This window comes from Catharus ustulatus, chromosome 38 (assembly GCF_009819885.2).
Source record: "Catharus ustulatus isolate bCatUst1 chromosome 38, bCatUst1.pri.v2, whole genome shotgun sequence".
In the NCBI taxonomy this organism is placed as follows: domain Eukaryota; kingdom Metazoa; phylum Chordata; class Aves; order Passeriformes; family Turdidae; genus Catharus; species Catharus ustulatus.
In genome coordinates this window covers 442,705-462,934 of record NC_046258.1, presented here as the reverse complement: position 1 = coordinate 462,934, position 20,230 = coordinate 442,705, and the positions used below count along the sequence as shown (strand labels likewise).

At 49.9% G+C, this 20,230-nt stretch overlaps 2 protein-coding genes across 9 annotated transcripts in view; both read left to right on the top strand.

Moving 5' to 3' along the window:
- Positions 1 to 2,462, top strand: part of SUPT16H (SPT16 homolog, facilitates chromatin remodeling subunit) — a 43,931-nt gene extending 41,469 nt beyond the window's left edge. The window contains exons 25-26 of the mRNA XM_033084394.1: positions 51 to 128; positions 2,338 to 2,462. Coding sequence (XP_032940285.1) covers positions 51 to 128; positions 2,338 to 2,447 — 188 coding nt within the window. The 3' untranslated portion in view covers positions 2,448 to 2,462. The remainder of the gene's footprint in view (positions 1 to 50; positions 129 to 2,337) is intronic.
- Positions 2,463 to 6,268: 3,806 nt separating this feature from the next.
- HNRNPC (heterogeneous nuclear ribonucleoprotein C) lies at positions 6,269 to 19,268 on the top strand. Of its 8 annotated transcripts, none has more exons than XM_033084408.1 (9): positions 6,269 to 6,357; positions 8,161 to 8,187; positions 12,351 to 12,599; positions 15,518 to 15,593; positions 16,664 to 16,711; positions 16,831 to 16,988; positions 17,876 to 17,977; positions 18,745 to 18,899; positions 19,153 to 19,268. In XM_033084408.1, the coding sequence occupies exons 3-9, from the start codon at positions 12,359 to 12,361 to the stop codon at positions 19,234 to 19,236; spliced, it is 864 nt and encodes a 287-aa protein (XP_032940299.1). In that variant the 5' UTR covers positions 6,269 to 6,357; positions 8,161 to 8,187; positions 12,351 to 12,358; the 3' UTR covers positions 19,237 to 19,268. The 8 variants fall into 8 exon arrangements, with proteins under 8 accessions (XP_032940299.1, XP_032940298.1, XP_032940293.1 ...); XM_033084407.1 differs by having other exon boundaries at positions 15,518 to 15,632; XM_033084402.1 differs by having other exon boundaries at positions 15,518 to 15,632; positions 16,664 to 16,738.
- The last annotated feature ends 962 nt before the right edge of the window (positions 19,269 to 20,230 follow it).

Below are 20,230 nucleotides of genomic sequence, written 5' to 3'. Positions count from 1 at the left end.
CCAATTTCCCCGTTTTTCCCCCCATTTTTTTCTCCCCATTTTCCCCCCAGAGTACTCCAAGGACTCTCTGGGCAGTGAGGAGGAGAGCGGCAAGGACTGGGACGAGCTCGAGGAGGAGGCGCGGAAAGGTGGGGACTGAAAAACACCAAAAACACCAAAAAATACCCAAAACAAACCCAAAAAACACCCAAAAATAGCCAAAAAAAATCACCAAAAAAACCAAAAAATGACACCCAAAAAAACCCCCTGAAAAACACCAAAAAAACACCAAAAAATACCAAAAAACACCCAAAAAACACCAAAAAACCACCCCAACAGCCCAAAAAAAATCACCAAAAAAACCAAAAAATGACACCCAAAAAAACCCCCTGAAAAACACCAAAAACACCCCAAAAAACACCAAATAAACACCAAAAAAACACCAAAAAACCACCCCAACAGCCCAAAAAAAATCACCCAAAAAACCAAAAAATGACACCCAAAAAAACCCCAAAAAAACCCAAAAAAAACCACCCCAAAAACACCCAAAAAAACACCAAAAAACCCAAAAAACACCCAAAAAACCACCCAAAAATACCCAAAAAAAAAATCACCAAAAAAACCAAAAAAATGACACTCAAAAAAACCCCTGAAAAACACCAAAAAAACACCAAAAATAGCCAAAAAAACACCCAAAAAACACCAGAAAACCACCCCAAAAAACACCCAAAAAACCACCCCAACAGCCCAAAAAAAATCACCAAAAAAACCAAAAAATGACACCCAAAAAAAACCCTGAAAAACACCAAAAAAACACCAAAAAAACCAAAAAAACACCCCAAAAACCCCAAAAACACCCAAAAAAACTCCACCCAAAAAACACCTAAAAATACCCAAAAACACCCAAAAAAACCCAAAAGAACACCCCAAAAAACACACAAAAAACAAACAAAAAAACCCCAAAAAAACTCCCAAAAATACCCAAAAAAAGACCAAAAAATCCCACCCAAAAATCCCTGAAAAACAACCAAAAAAACCACCCAAAAAAACCACCCAAAAATACCAAAAAAATTCCCTGAAAAACACAAAAGAAAACACCCAAAAATACCCAAAAAATACCCAAAAAAAACCCCCAAACTCTCCCCCAAAATCCCCCTAAAAATCCCCCCAAAAAGCACAAAAAAACCCCAGACCCCCCCCCAAAAAAAAACCAAAAAAAACACCCAAAAAAACCCCCAAAAAATCCCTGAAAATCCCCCCAAAAAAAACCAAAAAATAAGAAGAAAAACCCTCCAAAACCTCTCCAAAAAACCCCAACCCCCCCCCCCAAAAAAACCCCCAAAAACCTGAAAACCTCATCCAAAAAATCCCCAAAAGAACCCCTCAAAAATCCCTAAAAAAACCCCAAAACTCCCCAAAAAAACCGCCCCCAAAAACCAAAAAAAACCAAAAAAATCCCCAAAAAACCCCAAAGAAAAAACCCTCAAAAAAAACCCCCCAAAATCCCCAAAAAATAAAAAACAAACGCCCTCCAAAAAAACCCCAAAACAGCCCAAAAAAAAACCCCAAAAAATCCCCAAAAAACGCAAAAAAACCCCCAAAACAACCCCCAAAAAACCTCAAAAAAACTGGAAAAAACCCAAAAAATCCCAAAGAAAACCCTCAAAAAACCCTCAAAAAATCCCCCCAAAAAACCGAAAAAACCCCAAAAAAACCCAAAAAAAATCCCCCCAAAAAACTAAACAAAATCCCCAAAAAAACCCAAAAAAAATCACTCCAAAAAACCCCCAAAAAATCCTCAAAAAACCAAAAAAAATCCCCAAAAATATGCCAAAAAAATCCCAAAAAAAATCCTAAAAATGCCCCAAAAAAACAAAAAAAATCCCCCCCCAAAAAATCCCAACAAGTCCCCCAAAAAAAATCCCCAAAAATATCTCCCAAAAAACCCCCAAAAAATCCTAAAAAATCCCCAAAAAAACCCAAAAAAATCCCCCCAAAAAAACTAAAAAAAATCCCCAAAAAACCTCAAAAATTCCTAAAAACCCAAAAACAATCCCAAGAAAAACCCCCAAAAAACCTGAAAAAATCCCAAAAAAATTCAGAAAAAAACCCCAAAAAATACCAAAAGAAATTCCAAAAAACCCCAAAATCCCCCCAAAAAAATCCAGAAAAAAACCCCAAAACCCCCTCAAAAAACCCAAAAAAATCCCCAAAAATCCCTAAAAAATCCCCAAAAAACACAAAAAAAATCCCCAAAAACCCTCAAAAAACCCCTAAAAAAACCAGAAAAAAATCTCATAAAAATTTTAAAAAATCCCCAAACCCATAAATTTCCCAAATCCCGTTTTCTCCCCCCAGCCGACCGCGAGAGCCAGTACGAGGAGGAGGAGGAGCGCGGGCGCGGCCGCAAGAGGAAGGGTCCCCCCGGCCGGGGCCGCCCCCACCCCCCCAAAAAGAAGAGGAAGTGACGGGGCCGCCCCTCCCCCCGCCCCCAAATCCCCCCTTTTTCACCCCAAAAAAAAAACCCCGCCCCAAAAACCCCAAAATCCCCAAAAAAATCCCCAAAAAAATCCCCAAAAAATCCCAAAAAAATCCCCAAAAAATCCCCAAATCCGGGATTTTCACCCCAATTTTTGTTCCTTTTCTTCAGCACCCAGGGGGGGAAATTCCCAAATTTGGGAATTTTGGGGTTTTCCCCCCAAATTTTCTGGGATTTTGGGCGGGGATTTTGGGGGTTTTCCCCAATTTTGGTGTTTTTGGGGTTTTTTTTTTTCCTTTTTTTGCCTTTTCTGAAACACCCAAATTTTATTTTTTTTTTTTTTTGGAATTTTGGGGTGATTCCCGTGGATTTTGGGATTTGGGGGGGGGAATGGGGGGGGATCCCGCCGAGATTTCCAAAATTTTGGGGTTTTTTTGGTTTTTATTTTTTTGGGGTAAAATTTTGGGATTTTGGGGGCGAGGCCCCTCGGGGTTTTTGGGTTTTTCTCACTGATTTTGGGGGGATTTTCACCAAAATTTGGGGGTTTTTACCCAAAATTTGGGATTTCCCCTCAGATTTCGGGGTCTCCCCTCAAAATTTTGGGGATTTTTCCTCAGATTTTGGGGATTTTTCCCCGAAATTTTGGGTTTTCCCCTCAGATTTTGGGGATTTTTCTCCAAATTTTGAGTTTTCCCCTAAAAATTTGGAGATTTTTCCTCAGAATTTGGGGGATTTTCACCAAAATTTGGGGTTTTTATCCAAAATTTGGGGTCTCTCCTCAAAATTTTGGGGATTTTTCCTCAGATTTTGGGGATTTTTCTCCAAATTTTGGGTTTTCCCCTAAAAATTTGGAGATTTTTCCTCAAAATTTGGGTTTTTCCCCAAAATTTGGGTTTCTTCTCTCAGATTTTGGGGATTTCTCTCCAAATTTTGGGTTTTCCCCTCAGATTTTGGGGATTTTTCCCTGAAATTTGGGATTTTTTTCCCCAAAATTTGAGTTTTCCCCTCAGATTTTGGGGATTTTTCCTCAGATTTTGGGGATTTTTTCCTCAAAATTTTGATTTTTCCCCTAAAAATTTGGGGAACTTTCCTCAAAATTTGGAATTTTTTCCCCAAAATTTTGAGTTTTCCCCTCAAATTTTGGAGATTTTTCCTCAAATTTTGGGTTTTCCCCTAAAAATTTGGGGATTTTTCCTCAAAATTTGGGTTTCTTCTCTTAGATTTTGGGGATTTTTCCTCAAAATTTGGGATTTTTTCCCCAAAATTTTCGGTTTGCCCCTCAGATTTTGGGGGATTTTCACCAAAATTTGGGGTTTTTTATCCAAAATTTGGGTTTCTTCTCTCAGATTTTGGGGATTTTTCCTCAAAATTTTGGATTTTTTTCCCCAAAATTTGGGTTTCTTCTCTCAGATTTTGGGGATTTTTCTCCAAATTTTGGGGTTTTCTCCTCAGATTTTGGGAATTTTTCCTCAGAATTTGGGTTTTTTTCCCCAAAATTTTGAGTTTTCCCCTAAAAATTTGGGGAATTTTCCTCAAAATTTGTGATTTTTCCCCAAATTCCCCAAAATTCACCCCAAAATCCCCCAAAATTTCCCTTTTTTTTCTTTTTTTTTTTAATTTCTGTATTTATGGGGGGGTCCCCCCCGCTTTTCCGGGGGGATTCCCCTCCCCCCCCCCCAAATTTTGGGGTTTTTTTTCCCCTTTTTTGGGGTTTTCCCCTCCCCCCCCCCCCCTCCCCCCGCGGCTCTTTTCCAAAAGTTCAATAAAATTCTCGTTTTTTTAAGGTTTTCTAACCAAAATTGGGATTTCTGCGGCCTGGGGGGGTGGGGGGGGCGGGGGGAATTGGGGGGAAATTGGGGGAAATTGGGAAAAATTCATAAAAAATGGGAAAAAAAATGGGAAAAATTGGGAAAAAAAATGGAAAAAAAAATTGGGAAAAATGGGGGAAATTGGGGGAAATTGGGAAAATTGGGAAAAAAATGGAAAAAATTGGGAAAAATAGAGAAAAAACTGGGAAAATTGGGAAAAATTGGGAAAAAAATTGGGAAAAATGGGGTGAGAAAATTGGGGAAAATTAGAAAAAATTGAGAAAATTGGGAAAATTCATAAAAATGGGAAAAAGTTGAGAAAAATGAGGGGGAAATTGGGAAAAATTGGGGAAAAAATGGAAAAATTGGGGAAAAATTGGGAAAAAAATGGGAAAAAATTGGGAAAAATTGGGGAAAAAAATGGAAAAAATTGGGAAAAAATTGGGGAAAATGGGGGGAAAAATTGGGGAAAATTAGAAAAAATTGAGAAAAATGGGAAAATTCATAAAAATGGGAAAAAGTTGAGAAAAATGAGGGGGAAAATTGGGAAAAATTGGGGAAAAAAATGGAAAAATTGGGGAAAAATTGGGAAAAAAATTGAGAAAAATTGGGAAAAAATGGGGAAAAAATTGGGAAAAAAATTGGGGAAAATGGGGGGAAAAATTGGGGAAAATTAGAAAAAATTGAGAAAAATGGGAAAATTCATAAAAATGGGAAAAAGTTGAGAAAAATGAGGGGGAAAATTGGGAAAAATTGGGAAAAATGGGGAAAATTGGGAAAAAAAATGGGAAAAAATTGGGAAAAATGGGGAAAAAATGTGGAGAAAATCGGGAAAATTTGGGGAAATATAGAAAAATTGGGAAAAATTGGGAAAATGAGAAAATTTGGGGAGAAATTGGGACAAATGGGAGAAAAAATTAGGGAAAATTTGAAAAAATGGGAAAAATTGAGAAAATTTGAGAAATATTGATTTTAAAAATTGGGAAAAATTGGGAAAATTCAGAAATTTGAGAAAAATTGGGAAAAATGGGGGGAAAAAATGGGGAAGATTGGGAAATATTGAGGAAAATGGGGATAAATTTATAAAAATGGGAGGGAATTGGGAAAAATGGGAAAAAATTGAAAAAAATGAGGGGGGAAATTGGGAAAAATGGGAAAAAATTGGGAAAAAAATGGGGGAAAACTGGGAAAAATTCATAATAATTTTGTGAATTGGGAAAAATGGAAAAAAATTGAGAAAAGTGAGGGGGAAAATTGGGAGAAATTGGGAAAAATTGGGAAAATTGTGGAAAAATGGAAAAAATCAAGAAAAAATAGCAGAAATTGTAAAAAACAGTTGGAATTGGGGTAAAACCAGTTTAAAATGGGGTGAAACCATTTGAGGGGGGGGAAACCAGTTTAAAGTGTGCAAACCAGTACAGGTAAAATGAAACTGGTTTGAACTGGGGCCGGTTCAGGAAAGCCCCAGAAGCAGATTAAACGGGCCAAGACCAGTTTAAATGGCAAAAAACCAGTTTAAATTACCCCAGACCAGTTTAATTTACCCCAAACCAGTTTAAAAGGCCTCAAAACCAGCGCGAACTGGGGCCAGGCCCCGGCCCCGCCCCCTCCCGTTTGATTGACAGCGCGGCTGTCCAATCCGCGCGCTCCCCCGGCGGCTCTCGGCCAATCAGATCCCGCGCTGCGTTCCTGGCCCCGTCCCGCCGTTGGAGCCAATAGCGGCCGCCGGCGCATGCGCACAGCGCGCGGCGCGTCTCGGGGGCGGGCGCTGCCTCAGGCGCTCTCTCGCGATTGGCGGATCGGTAAAACAGGCGCCGGGCGAAGCCAATCAGCGCCGCGCGCCGCCTGATTGACGCGCGCGTCGGGCCAGTGGCGAACGCTCCTCCCCCTCCCGCGCAGCAGCGCCCTCCGCGCTCCCATTGGCTCAGATCTGGATTGACAGCCAGGAGAACCAATCAGAGCGCGAAAACGGGCGGCGGGGGCGGGCCCGGCGCTGCTCGCGGCGCTGAGGGCGGCGCGGGCGCCATTTTGTGCTCAGCCCCCGGAGGAAGCAGCGGCGGCGGCGGCGGGAGCGCAGCGGTGCCCGGAGCGGTGAGGGGGCAGCGGGGGAAGGCGCTGGGGGGGATCCCGGCGGGTGTTCCGCGGCTCCCGCACGGGGAGGATCGGCGGAGCGCGGTTGTGGCGCTGTGAGGGGAGAGGGGAGTGGGGGGGGCGGAGATGGCGGCGGCGCGTGAGGGAGCGAGGCGGGAAAAGGGGGGGGGGGGGGGGGGTGGGGGGGGGCCGCCCCCTCAGGGCCGTGAGGAGAGGGGCGGGGCCCGAGCCCTTGTGGGCGGGGCTAAACCCTCATTAATCCTCGCGGGCACTAATTAGCCCCCGGCGGAGGGTTTTAATTAACCCTTTCGGCGGCGTAATTAACCCCTCCGAGAGCGGAGGGGGCGTGGTTTGGGCCTGGAGGGGGCGTGGCGTGGCTGGGGGGTGCGTGCTTAACTCATTAACGGGCTAATTAAGCGGCTCCGGATTTGATTAACCCCTGCGGGGGCGGGGTTGACCCCTCTGAGGGGCGTGGCCGAGCCGTGATTAATTAACTCGTGGGGTTAATTAACCCTTTAGCGCACGCGGCCATGTGGGTTTAACGCCGTTCGAGGCCTACTAGAGCACTTTTAATGCATAATTAATCAGTGGGGGGCGTGGCTAATGAGCGGCTAATTACCGCGCTTCATTAAGGATAACTGAACCTGAGAGGGGCGGGGCCAAACCCTCGGGGGCGTGACCAAACTCGCGGGGGGCGGGGCTAAATCTGCGGGGCGGGGCCAGCGCCTGTGGGCGGGGCTAAATCCCACTGTGGGCGGGGTCAGCGCCGTTGTGGGCGGGGCCAGCTCCCATTTGGGGGTCGCTAAACGCGTTTATATCTTTAATTAAATTTAATTAAACTCTTCAAGGCCTTAATTAATTACCAGCTCTGGTGGGGGGGGGGCGATTCCCACCTGGAAATTCCCGAATTTCTCTTTTCCAGCAGATTTTTCCAGCTCTGGTTTCTCCAGTTAAAACTTTGGAGCCAAATTTGGGTTTTTTCCTTTTTTTTCCTCCCAATCCTGGCAGCATAAATTTGATTTTTCCCGAATTTTTGGGGGTGAATCCCCGATTTCCTGCATTCCCTCTGAATTCCCGTTTAATTGTTGGGACAAAACCACTCCAGGTTTTCCTTTTTCTCCCCAATTAAACGGGATTTTGTCCCGGATTTTTGAATCCAGCTCCCAAATTTCCGTAATTCCCTCAGCTGGCACCACCCAAAATTTCACTTTGATCCCAAATCTGTTAATTTTTTGAGGAAAAAAAGCAGAATTTTGAGGAGTTCACCTTTAGTTTTTTGTCATTTTGGGGCTGAACCCCCCCAAAAAATTCAATTTTCTTTTAAACTTAAAACTTGTGCAAGTCCCAAAATCGACTTTTCTCACCCCAAATCTCACCGGGGTGGGGGAGGGGGGGGAGGGGTCACCCCCCAAATTTTGGGGGAGGGGGGATGGGGGGGCAGGGAGGGGGGGGGAGGGGTCGCTCAACCTTCTCTCCTTCCGCAGGGCCCAGGAGGTGCAACCGGAGCCGGCCCCTCCCCCACCCCCCTCCCCCTCCCCTCCCCCTCCTCCCCCTCCCCTCCCCGCCCCCCCCTCAATTCCCCGGCACCGTTTTGGGCCGGACCCGCCCGATTTTGGAGGTTTTTAACCCTTTGGGGGAACGGGGGCGGGGCTCTCGTCGCGGTTGGGGGCGGGGCGCTGCTGGGGGCGGGGCCTGAGCGCGCGCGCGGGGGGGAGAGGAGGGGGAGGGGCCGCCCCTCCCCCCCCGCTGGCCCCTCCCCCCGCCCCCCAATTTGCCTTTTTTTTGTCTCTTTTTTGTTCACAGCGCGATTTTTTTGAGCCGGCGGCGACCGTAAGTTCCAACGTTTTCCTGCCTTTTTTTTTTGTTTTTTTTTTTTTTTTTTCCTCCCCCCACCACCTTTTCCCCCCTTTATTCCCCAAAAAAATAAAAATAAAAATAAAAAAATGCGGGTTTTGCCCCTCCCCCCGCCCCCAGGCCCCTCCCCCCGCGCCCCTCCCCCACCCCGCCCGGGTTTTCCCACGCGGCCCCTCCCCCCCATCCCCCGAAACTGCCCCGAAACGGCCCCAAAACGGCCCCAAAAAAACCAAAAATGGGGGCGGGGCCCGGCCCCTCCCCCCCCCCGCCCCTCCCCCCCGGACGCATTTTCAGGGGTTCCGAGGGTTTTTGATTCTTTTTTTTTTTTATTTTTTTAATTTTTATTTTTTTAAATAAATTATTCTCCTCCCGATTTTTTATTTTTTTTTTTTTAATTTTTTTTTTTAATTTTTTATTTTTTCCTAAAATATTTTTTTTTTTTTTTTTTTTTTTGGTCCGGGCTGTTTGGCCCCGCCCCTCCCCACCAAAGCTCCGCCCCCTCCCCGTTTTGGCCCCTCCCCCCCGCCCCTCCCCCTTCGCCGCCGCCGACCCACGGACGCCCCTCCCCCCCCACGGAGCCCCTCCCCCGACGGTAAGAGGTGGAGCCTCGTCAATATGCAAATGAGCGCTAATTGCTGAGGGCAGAGGGGCTCGTTGGCTAATTAGGGGCGCTAATTAACCGTTAAAATTAATATTTGGGGTTTTTGTGATGTTAATTAACCATTATAATTAATATTTGGGGTTTTACGGCGCTAATTAACCATTACAATTAATATTTGGGGTTTTTATTGTGCTAATTAACCATTACAATTAATATTTGGGGTTTTTACAGTGCTAATTAACCATTACAATTAATATTTGGGGTTTTTACAGCGCTAATTAACCGTTACAATTAATATTTGGGGTTTATACGGTGCTAATTAACCATTATAATTAATATTTGGGGTTTTTACGGCGCTAATTAACCGTTACAATTAATATCTGGGGTTTATATGGTGCTAATTAACCATTACAATTAATATTTGGGGTTTTTACAGCGCTAATTAACCGTTACAATTAATATTTTGGGGTTTATACGGCGCTAATTAACCGTTATAATTAATATTTGGGGTTTATACGTCGCTAATTAACCGTTACAATTAATATTTGGGGTTTATACGTCGGTAATTAGCCGTTATAATTAATATTTTGGGGTTTATACGGCGCTAATTAACCGTTACAATTAATATTTGGGGTTTTACAGCGCTAATTAGCGCAATTAATTAATTAACAGAGGTCAGGCAGCGCAGGTGTCGTTAGTGCTAATTAGTCACAGCCTTAATTAGCGGGCAGAACAATTAGCTGATGTTCATTAGGATAATTCCAAATTGTGGGGCGGTGATTGGCTCGTTAGTGCTAACGAGGGCTGGGTCATTAATTAATTAATGACTGTAATTAACCATAATTAACATTAGGGAGCCATTAAATTAATTAATTAATTAATGACCGTAATTGACAAGGGGCGGGGTGTGGCAGCAGCGCTTGTTAGGGAGCCGTTAATTAATTAATTGATTAATTAATTAATGACCATAATTAATGAGGGGCAGGGTGTGGCAGCAGCACTTGTTAGGGAGCCACTAATTAAATAAATTAAATTAATAAATTAATAAATTAATGAAGGCAGCCGGGGTTGGGCGCCAGGCCCCGCTTTATGCTAATGAGATGCTAATTAGGGGGTGGGGGAAGGTTCCAGAACAAACCTGGGGGGGTTCCGGGTGGTTCTGGAACCTTCTGGGGGGGTCCCGGAGGAGATTTTGGGAATTTTGGGAGGATTTTGGTGATTCCAGGTGATTTTTGGGTTGTTCCAGGTGATTTTGGGGATTTTTTGGGGTTTTTTTGGGTGGTTTTGGTAATGTTTTAGGAGTTTTTTGGGTGGCTACAGGTGATTTTTGGGTGGTTCTAAGAGTTTTTTGGGTGGTTTTTGGAGATTTTGGGTGGTTCCAGGAAGTTTTTGGGTGGTTCCAGGTGATTTTTTGGGGTTTTTTTGGAGGTTTTGGGGTGAGTTCTTTGAGGTATTTGGGGTTTTTTAGAGATTTTTTTATGGTTCCAGGTGGTTTTGAGTGGTTCTAAGAGTTTTTTGGGTGTTTTTGGAGTTTTTTTGGGTGGTTCCAGGAAGTTTTTGGGTGGTTCCAGGTGATTTTTGGGTGGTTCTAAGAGTTTTTTGGGTGGTTTTTGGAGGATTCTGGGTGGTTCCAGGAGGTTTTGGTAATTTTTTAGGAGTTTTTCGGGTTGTTTCAGGTGATTTTTGGGTGGTTCTAAGAGTTTTTGGGTGGTTTTTGGAGGATTCTGGGTGGTTCCAGGAGGTTTTGGTAATTTTTTAGGAGTTTTTCGGGTTGTTTCAGGTGATTTTTGGGTGGTTCTAAGAGTTTTTGGGTGGTTTTTGGAGGATTCTGGGTGGTTCCAGGAGGTTTTGGTAATTTTTTAGGAGTTTTTTGGGTGGTTCCAGGTGTATTTTGGGTGGTTCTAAGAGTTTTTTGGGTGGTTTTTGGAGGATTCTGGGTGGTTCCAGGAAGTTTTTGGGTGGTTCTAGGTGATTTTTTGGGGTTTTTTTGGAGGTTTTGGGGTGGGTTTTTTAGGTATTTGGGGTTTTTTAGAGATTTTTTGATGGTTCCAGGTGGTTTTTGGGTGGTTCTAAGAGTTTTTTGGGTGGCTTTTGGAGGTTTTGGGGTGACTTTTTGAGGTATTTGGGGTTTTTTAGAGATTTTTGGGTGGTTCCAGGTGGTTTTTTGGTTGTTCAAGGAAGTTTTTGGGTAGGTCTAGGTGGTTTTTGGGTGGTTCCAGGGGTTTTTTGGGTGGTTCCAGGTGTTTTTTGGATGTTTTTTGGATGTTTTTGTGGTTTTTTGGAAAATTCCAGATGGTCCAGGGTGTATTTTGGGTGGTTTTTGAGGATTCTGGGTGGTCCCAGCTGTTTTTTTAGGTGGTTTTTGGAGGTTTTTGGGTGGTCCCAGTTGTATTTTGGGTGGTTTTTGTGTCTTTTGTTGTTTTTTTTGGAGGATTCCAGAGGGTCCCAGGTGGTTTTTGGGTGGTTCCAGGTGTTTATTGAGTGTTTTATGGCGGTTTTTGGTGGTTTTTGGACGATTCTGGGTGGTCCCACGTGATTCCAGCTGGTTTTTGGGTGGTCCCAGGTGTATTTGGGGTGTTTTTTGGAGGTTTCATTGTTTTTTGGAAGATTCCAGGTGGTTTTTGGGTGGTTCTATGAGATTTTTGGATGTTCCTGGGTGTTTTATGAATGTTTTGTTGTTTTTTTGAGGATTCTGGGTGATTCCAGGTGGTTTTTTGGGTGGTTCCAGGTGGTTTTTGTATGTTTTTTGGAGGATTTCGGGTTGCTCCAGCTGTTTTTTGGGTAGTTCCAGCTGGTTTTTGGAGGGTTTTGGGTGTTCTTTGGGGTGGTTTTTCTATGTTTTGGTGTTTTTTGGAGGATTCCTGGTGGTCCAAGGTGGTTTTTGGGTGTTCTTCGAAGGTTTTTGGGGTGGTTTTGGGTGTTTTTTGTATGTTTTTGGTATTTTTTTGAGGATTCCGGGTGGTTCCAGGTGGATTTTGGGTGTATTTTGGAGGTTTTTGGGTGGTTTTTTGTATGTTTTTGCTGGTTTTTGGGTGGTTCCAGGTGGTTTTTGGGTATTTTTTGGAGGTTTTTGGGGTGGTTTTGGGTGTTTTTTGTATGTTTTTGGGTGTTTTTTGTATCTTTTGCTGTTTTTTGAAGGATTCCGAGTGGTTCCAGGTGTATTTTGGGTGGTTCCAGGTGGTTTTTGGGTGGTTCCAGGTGGTTTTTGGGTGGTTTTGGGTGTTTTATGTATGTTTTTGCCGTTTTTTGAAGGATTCCGGGTGGTTCCAGGTGTATTTTGAGTGGTTCCAGGTGTTTTTTGGGTGTTGTTTGGAGGTTTTTGGGTGGTCCCAGGTGGGTTTTGGCTGTTTTTTGGGGTGGATTTGGGTGTTTTTTGCATCTTTTGCTGTTCTTTTGGAGGATTTTGGGTGGTCCCAGGTATTTTTTTGTCATTCCTGGAGGATTCCGGGTACTCCCCCCCACTCCACCAACCCCCCCCACCCTCCCCTCCCCTCCCCCACCATCCCCTCCCCCTCTAACCCCCCTCCCCACCCCCCAGGCCCCAGCATGGCCAGCAACGTGACCAACAAGACGGACCCGCGGTCGCTGAACTCGCGGGTGTTCATCGGGAACCTGAACACGCTGGTGGTGAAGAAGAGCGACGTGGAGGCCATCTTCGCCAAGTACGGCAAGATCGTGGGCTGCTCCGTGCACAAGGGCTTCGCCTTCGTGCAGTACGTCAACGAGCGCAACGCCCGCGCCGCCGTGGCCGGGGAGGACGGCCGCATGATCGCCGGGCAGGTGCTGGGTGAGTCTGGGTACCTGGGCACACCTGAGGGCACCTGGGCACACCTGGGCATTGATCTGGGCACACCTGGGTACACCTGAGCACACCTGGGTACACCTGGACACACCTGGGGACACCTGGGGGCACCTGGGCACACCTGGGCACACCTGGGCACACCTGGGCACACCTGGGATACACCTGGGATACACCTGGGGACACCTGGGGGGAGTTTGGGAGGGTGGGAGAGGGAGACATCACACCTGGGTGGGGCAGTGATCGCCGGGCAGGTGCTGGGTGAGTGTTTATGGACACGTGGGTACACCTGGGGGGAGTTTGGGAGGGTGGGACAGGTGCTAGGTGAGTGTTGGACACACCTGGGCACACCTGGGGTCACTGTGGGGTCACTGTGGGGGCAGCGAGTGCTGCAGGGTGGAGAAACACCTGATGGCGTTCAGGTGAGCGCACCTGGGCACACCTGGGGGGGGATAGGAACACACCTGTGCACACCTGGACATCGATCTGGGGGGTTTGGGAGGGTGGGACAGGTGGGGAACCACACCTGGATGGAGCAATGATGATGGACAGGTGCTGGGTGAGTGTTTGTGGGCACACCTGGCTGATCACACCTGGGGAAGTTTGGGAGGGTGGGACAGGTGCTAGGGGGGTGTGCACACCTGGCTGATCACACCTGGGGGGTTTGAAAGGGTGGGACAGGTGGAGATCTCACCTGGATGGGCAATGATCGCCGACCAGGTGCTAGGTGGGTGTTCATGGGCTCACCTGGGTGATCACACCTGGATTGGGAGGGTGGGACAGGTGCAGACACACCTGGATGGGGCAGCGGTGTCTGCCCAGGTGCTGGGGAAGGTGACCACGGTCACCTGTGGGTATTTTGGGTCATTTTGGGTCATTTTGGATCATTTTGGGTCGTTTTGGAGGTTTTGTGGACTCCAGGTGAGGCCGTGAGGCTGCACAGGTCAGTCCTGGTGGTCACCTGTGGTCATTTGGGGGAATCCAGGAGGGGTCAGGGGTCACTGGGCAGGGTCCAGGTGAGCTCAACTGGGGTCATTCCTGGGGTCACTCCTGGGGTCACTCCTGGGGTCACTAATGGGGTCACTCCTGGGGTCACTAATGGGGTCACTAATGGGGTCACTCCTGGGCTCACTCCTGGGTCACTCCTGGGGTCACACCTGGGGTCACACCTGGGCACACCTGGGGTCACTCCCGGGGTCACCCCTGGGGTCACTCGTGAGGTCACTCCAGGGGTCACTCCTGGGGTCACTCCTGGGGTCACTCCTGGGGTCACTCCTGGTCATTTGGGTTCAGCAGTTTGTGGTCATTTATGGTCATCTGGGAGGTCAGTTTGGGGTCAGTGCGTGGTCATTCAGGGGTCAGTTTGGGGTCAGTGCGTGGTCATTCAGGGGTCACATTTTGGGTCAGTTTTTGGTCATTTGGGGGTCAGTTTGGGGTCAGTATTTGGTCATTTGGGGGTCAGTTTGGGGTCATTTGGAGGTCAGTTTTAGGTCAGTATTTGGTCATTTGGGGGTCAGTTTTGCGGTCAGTTTGGGGTGAGTTTTTGGTCATTTAAGGGTCAGTTTTGGGGTCATTTGGAGGTCAGTTTGGGGGTCATTGCTGGGGTCAGTTTTGGGTCATTTGGAGGTCAATTTTGGGTCAGTTTTGCGGTCAGTTTCTGATCCATTTTGGATCACTTTTTGGTCATTTTGGGGTCATTGCTGGGGTCAGGTTTTGGTTATTTGGGGGTCAGTTCTGGGGTCAGTATTTGGTCACTTGGGGGTCATTGCTGGGGTCACTGGTGGTCACTCTGGGCTGGCTCATTTTGGGGTCATTGCTGGGGTCACTGGTGGTCACTCTGGGCCGGCTCTGAGCCCCCCCCGGCAGTTTTGGGGTCAGTTTTTGGTCCATTTTGGGTCAGTTTTTGGTCACTTGGGGGTCATTGCTGGGGTCAGGTTTTGGTCATTTGGAGGCCAGTTTTGGGTCAGTTTTTGGTCACTTGGGGGTCATTGCTGGGGTCATTTGGAGGTCAGTTTTGGGTCATTTGGGGGTCATTGCTGTGGTCAGTGTTTGGTCATTTTGGGGTCATTGCTGGGGTCATTTGGAGATCAAGTTTGGGTCAGTTTTGGGTCATTTGTGGGTCATTGCTGGGGTCAGGTTTTGGTCAATTTCAGGTCAGTATTTGGTCAGTTTGGGGTCATTGCTGGGGTCATTTGGAGGTCAATTTTTGGTCATTTTGGGGTCATTTCTGGGGTCACTGGTGGTCACTCTGGGCTGGCTCTGAGCCCCCCCCTGGCAGTTTTGGGGTCAGTTTTTGGTCCATTTTGGGTCAGTTTTTGGTCACTTGGGGGTCATTGCTGGGGTCAGTTTTAGTCATTTGGAGGTCAGTTTGGGGTCATTGTTGGGGTCAGTTTTGGGTCAGTATTTGGTCAGTTTGGGGTCATTTTTGGGGTCACTGGTGTTCACTCTGGGCTGGCTCATTTTGGGGTCATTGCTGGGGTCAGTCATTGGTCATTCTGGGGTTGTTGCTGGGGTCACTGGTGGTCACTCTGGGCCGGCTCATTCTGGGGTCATTGCTGGGGTCCCTGGTGGTCACTCTGGGCTGGCTCTGAGCCCCCCCCGGCAGTTTTGGGGTCAGTTTTTGGTCAATTTCGCGTCAGTATTTGGTCATTTTGGGGTCATTGCTGGGGTCACTGGTGGTCACTCCGGGCTGGCTCTGAGCCCCCCCGGCTCCGTTGCCGGGCTGACCCCTCCCTGACCCGTCCCTGACCCGTCCCTGACCCCTCCCTGACCCCTCCCTGACCCCTCCCTGACCCCTCCCTGACCCGTCCCCGACCCCTCCCCGACCCCTCCCCGACCCCTCCCCGACCCCTCCCTGACCCCTCCCCGTCCCCGGCCCGTCCCCAACGCGGCGCTGTGACCCGCAGACATCAACCTGGCGGCCGAGCCGAAGGTGAACCGGGGCAAGGCGGGGGTGAAGCGCTCGGCGGCCGAGATGTACGGGTCAGTACCCGCCCCCCCGTCACCGTCCCCCCTCGTCAGGTGGGGACCCTGGGGGGACGCCGCGACGGGGGGTCCTGGGGGGGGTCCTGGGGGGGGGATTTGGGGTGACCTGGGGGGATTTCTGGGGAAATTTGAGGGGAATTCTGGTGAAATTTGGGGTTTTGGAGTGTCCTGGGAGTGATTCTGGGGGAATTTGGGGGGAATTCTGGGGGAATTTGCAGTTTTGGGGTTTCCTAATGGGGATTCTGGGGGAAATTTGGGGTTTTGGGGTGACCTGGGGGGGATTCTGAGGGAATTTGGGAGGGATTCTGGGGGGATTCTGGGGGAATTTGGGGGAAATTCTGGGGAAATTGGGGGTTTTGGGGTGTCCTGAGGGCGATTCTGGGGGAATTTGGGGTGTCCTGGGGGGGATTCTGGGGGAATTTTGAGGAAATTTTGGGTTTTGGGGTGTCCTGAGGGCGATTCTGGGGGAATTTGGGGTGTCCTGGGGGGGATTCTGAGGGGAATTCCGGGGGGATTTGGGGTTTTGGGGTGTCCTAATGGGGATTCTGGGGGAATTTGGGGTGTCTTGGGGGGGATTCTGGGGGAATTTGGGGTGTCCTGGGGGCAAATCTGGGGGAATTCTGGGGAAATTTGGGATATTGGGGTGTCCTGAGGGGGATTCTGGGGGAATTTGGGGTGTCCTAAGGGGATTGTGGGGGAATTTGGGGAAATTTTGGGGGGGATTCAGGGGGAATTTGGGGTAAACTGGGGTGTCCTGGGGGAGATTCTGTTGGTCCTGTGAGGATTTTTGGGGATAATCAGGGCATTTTTAGGGGGGTAAGGGGAATTTGGGGGTCCAGGAGTGAACCTGGGGGGTCTTTGGGGGTCTCTGAGATGTTTACAGCTCAGAGAAGAAATTTTGGGGACTGGGGGGTGCTCCAGGTTTTTTTGGGGGGTGGGTTGGGTTTGGTGTGGGGGATTCTGGGAGGATTTTTTGGGGCACCCCGGGGGGGTTTTTGGGGATCCCAGGGGGGGTTCCAGGGGGGTTTTTGGGATCTCACTCCCCTCCCCCCCCTCGCCCCCCCCAGGTCCTCGTTCGACCTCGACTACGACTTCCAGCGGGACTACTATGACCGGTACCAGTATAAACCAGTTCAGACCGGGTTAGGGACCCCACCCCCCCCCTCCCCCCGCCGCCCCCGGCCCCGCCCCGGCCGCGGCTCCCCGTCCATGCCGCCTGTCCCCCCCCCCGCAGGATGTACAGCTACCCCGCCCGCGTGCCGCCCCCGCCCCCCATCGCCCGCGCCGTGGTGCCCTCCAAGCGCCAGCGCGTCTCCGGCAACACCTCGCGGCGCGGCAAGAGCTTCAACAGCAAATCCGGGCAGCGCGGCTCCTCCTCCAAGTCGGGAAAACGTACGGGAACCGCCGGGGGGGCGTAGGGGGGAGAAAATCCTGGGGTGTGGGGGGAAAAATCCTGGGGGTTGGGGGTTAAAAAACCTGGGGTGTGGGGGGAAAAATCCTGGGGGGGAAAGGGGAGGGGAACGCCCGGTGTGATGCTGGCCACGCCCATCCAATATGGCGGCTGCCACTGTCCAATATGGCTGCCCATGTGATACGTCCAATATGGCCGCCCTCAGTCTAATATGGCAGTCTCCATCCTCTAATCCAATATGGCAGCCCACATTCTCTAATCCCATATGGCAGCCCATGTACGGCATCCAATATGGCCACCCTCAGTCCAATATGGCGGCCTCCATCCTCCAATCCAATATGGCGGCCTCCATCCTCTAATCCAATATGGCAGCTCCAATCCAATATGGCAGACCCCATTAATCAATCCAATATGGCAGCCCCAATCCAATATGGCGGCCCCAATCCTCCAATCCAGTATGGCCGCCCTCAGTCCAATATGGCTGCCCCCATCCTCCAATCCAATATGGCAGCCCCAATCCAATATGGCAGCCCCCATCCACCAATCCAATATGGCAGCTCCCATACACCCATCCAAGATGGCAGCCTCCATTCCCCAATATGGCAGCCCCCATTGCCCAATCCAATATGGCGGCCCCCAATCCAATATGGCAGCCCTCATCACCCAATCCAATATGGCAGCCCCCATTGCTCAATCCAATATGGCAGCCTCCATTAATCAATCCAATATGGCAGCCCCCATCCTCCAATACAATATGGCAGCCCCCACTCCCCCATTCCAATATGGCAGCCCCCATCTTCTAATCCAATATGGTGCCCCCCAATCCAATATGGCGGCCCTGACGTTTTTTTGTCGGGCTCCCCCGCAGTGAAAGGCGACGACCTGCAGAGCATCAAGAAGGAGCTGGGGCAGATCAAGGCCAAGGTGGACGCGCTGCTGGAGAGCCTGGAGCGGCTGGAGCGGGAGCAGAGTGAGCGCAGGGGGACCCCGGGGGGGTTTCTGAGCTCCTGGGGCTGAAATCCTTTTATTTTTTGGGGTGGAAATGGGTTTTACTCACCAGGATTTGGGGGAGACCCAACAGACTGCACTCACTGCCCATCAGACTCCACCCTGATCACCCCGTTTTCCCCCTAAATCCCCATTTTTGGCTCTCAAATCCCCATTTTTTTCCCTTAAATCCCATTTTCCCTCCCCAAATCCCCATTTTCCTTCCCCAAATCCCATTTTCCTTCCCCAAATCCCCATTTTCCTTCCCCAAATCCCCATTTTCTGCCCCCACACCCCCATTTTTCCCCCCCAAATCCCCCTTTTCCCTCCCCAAATACCTGTTTTCCCTCCCCACATCCCCATTTTCCCCCCAAATCCCCATTTTTTCCCCCTAAATCTCATTTTTTCCCCCACATCCCCATTTTTTTTCCCTAAATCCCCATTTTCCCTCCCCAAATCCCCATTTTTTTTCCCTAAATCCCCATTTTCCCTCCCCAAATCCCCATTTTTTTCCCTTAAATCCCATTTTCCCTCTCTAAATCCCCATTTTTTTCCCCTAAATCCCCATTTCCCCCCCCCAAATCCCCATTTTTCCCCCCAAATCCCATTTTCCCTCCCCAAATCCCCATTTCCCCCCCCCAAATCCCCATTTTCCCTCCCCAAATCCCCATTTTCCCTCCCCAAATCCCCATTTTTTTTCCCTTAAATTCCATTTTCCCTCCCCAAATCCCCATTTCCGTCCCTCCGCAGAGGCCAAGAGCGAGAAGGCCGAGGAGGAGCAGGGCGGCAGCGGCTCCAAGAAGGACGAGGCGAGCGGGGCCAAGGCCGAGGGCGGCAACGAGGACTCGGCCGAGGAGGGCGACCTGCTGGACGACGACGAGGCCGAGGAGAGGGGGGACGAGCAGGTGGGGACCCCCCAGCCCAGCCCAGCCCAGCCCAGCCCGCTGACCCCGCTGGGCCCGGCCCAGGACTGACCGGTGCTGACCGGTCACCTCCAGTGACCCCCAACCCCCTTCCCAGTACAGACCAGTGCCCTGAGACTCGCCTCCAGTGCGCACCAGTCACCTCCCAGTAGCCCCCAACTCTGTCTGGGGGCGGGGGAGGGGCGGCCGCGCCCCCCCTCCCCCCCCTGACCGCCTGCCCCTCCCCCGTTCCCAGCTGGAGTCGCTGAAAGGGGACGAGAAGGAGGCGGAGGAGGGGGAGGACGACCGGGACAGCGCCAACGGCGAGGACGAGCCCTGAGCCCCTCCCCCACCCCTCGCCATCCCCCACCACCCCCTCCCCCGCCCCTCCCCCCGCCGTGCTCGTGCTGTCGTGGCTCCCCCTCCCCCACCCCCCACAACCCTCCGTAGTTCGGTTCCCGCCCCCTTTTTCGTGGCCCCGCCCCCCCTCCTCACACGGCTCCTCCCCTCCCCCCTCCCCCCATCGGTTAATTTTGATACCTCGAGACGACGATTAAAGGACGGATGTTTGTAAATGGTGCTGGGGTGGGGGGAGGGGCTGAGACACCCTCACCCCTCCCCCTGAAGTTTTTTTGGGGGGTTTCTGGTGGGAGGGGTGGGACGCGCCCAAGATGGCGGCGCTCGTACACTGCAATCCAACATGGCGGCCGCCATGCACCCATCCAAGATGGCGGCCCCCATACACTGCAATCCAACATGGCAGCCCCCATACACCACCCAATATGGAGGCGCTCATACACAGCAATCCAACATGGTGGCCCGATATACCCATCCAAGATGGCAGCACTCATACACTGCAATCTAAGATGGCAGCCCCCTAATACCCATTCAAGATGGCGGTGTTCGTAAACTGCAATCCAACATGTCGGCACGATATAGTCACCCAAGATGACAGCGCTCACACACAGCAATCCAACATGGCAGCCCCCATACCCCCATCCAAGATGGCGGCGCTCATACACTGCAATTCAACATGGCAGCCCCCATATACTGCAATCCAACATGGCTGCCCCCCATACACCCACCCGAGATGGCGGGGCTCATACACTGCAATCCAACATGGCGGCCCCCTAATACCCATTCAAGATGGCGACACTCATACACTGCAATCCAACATGGTGGCCTGATATACCCACCCAAGATGGCAGCGCTCACACACTGCAATCCAACATGGCAGCCCCCTAATACCCATTCACGATGGCGGTGTTCGTAAACTGCAATCCAACATGGTGGCCTGATATACCCACCCAAGATGGCAGCGCTCACACACAGCA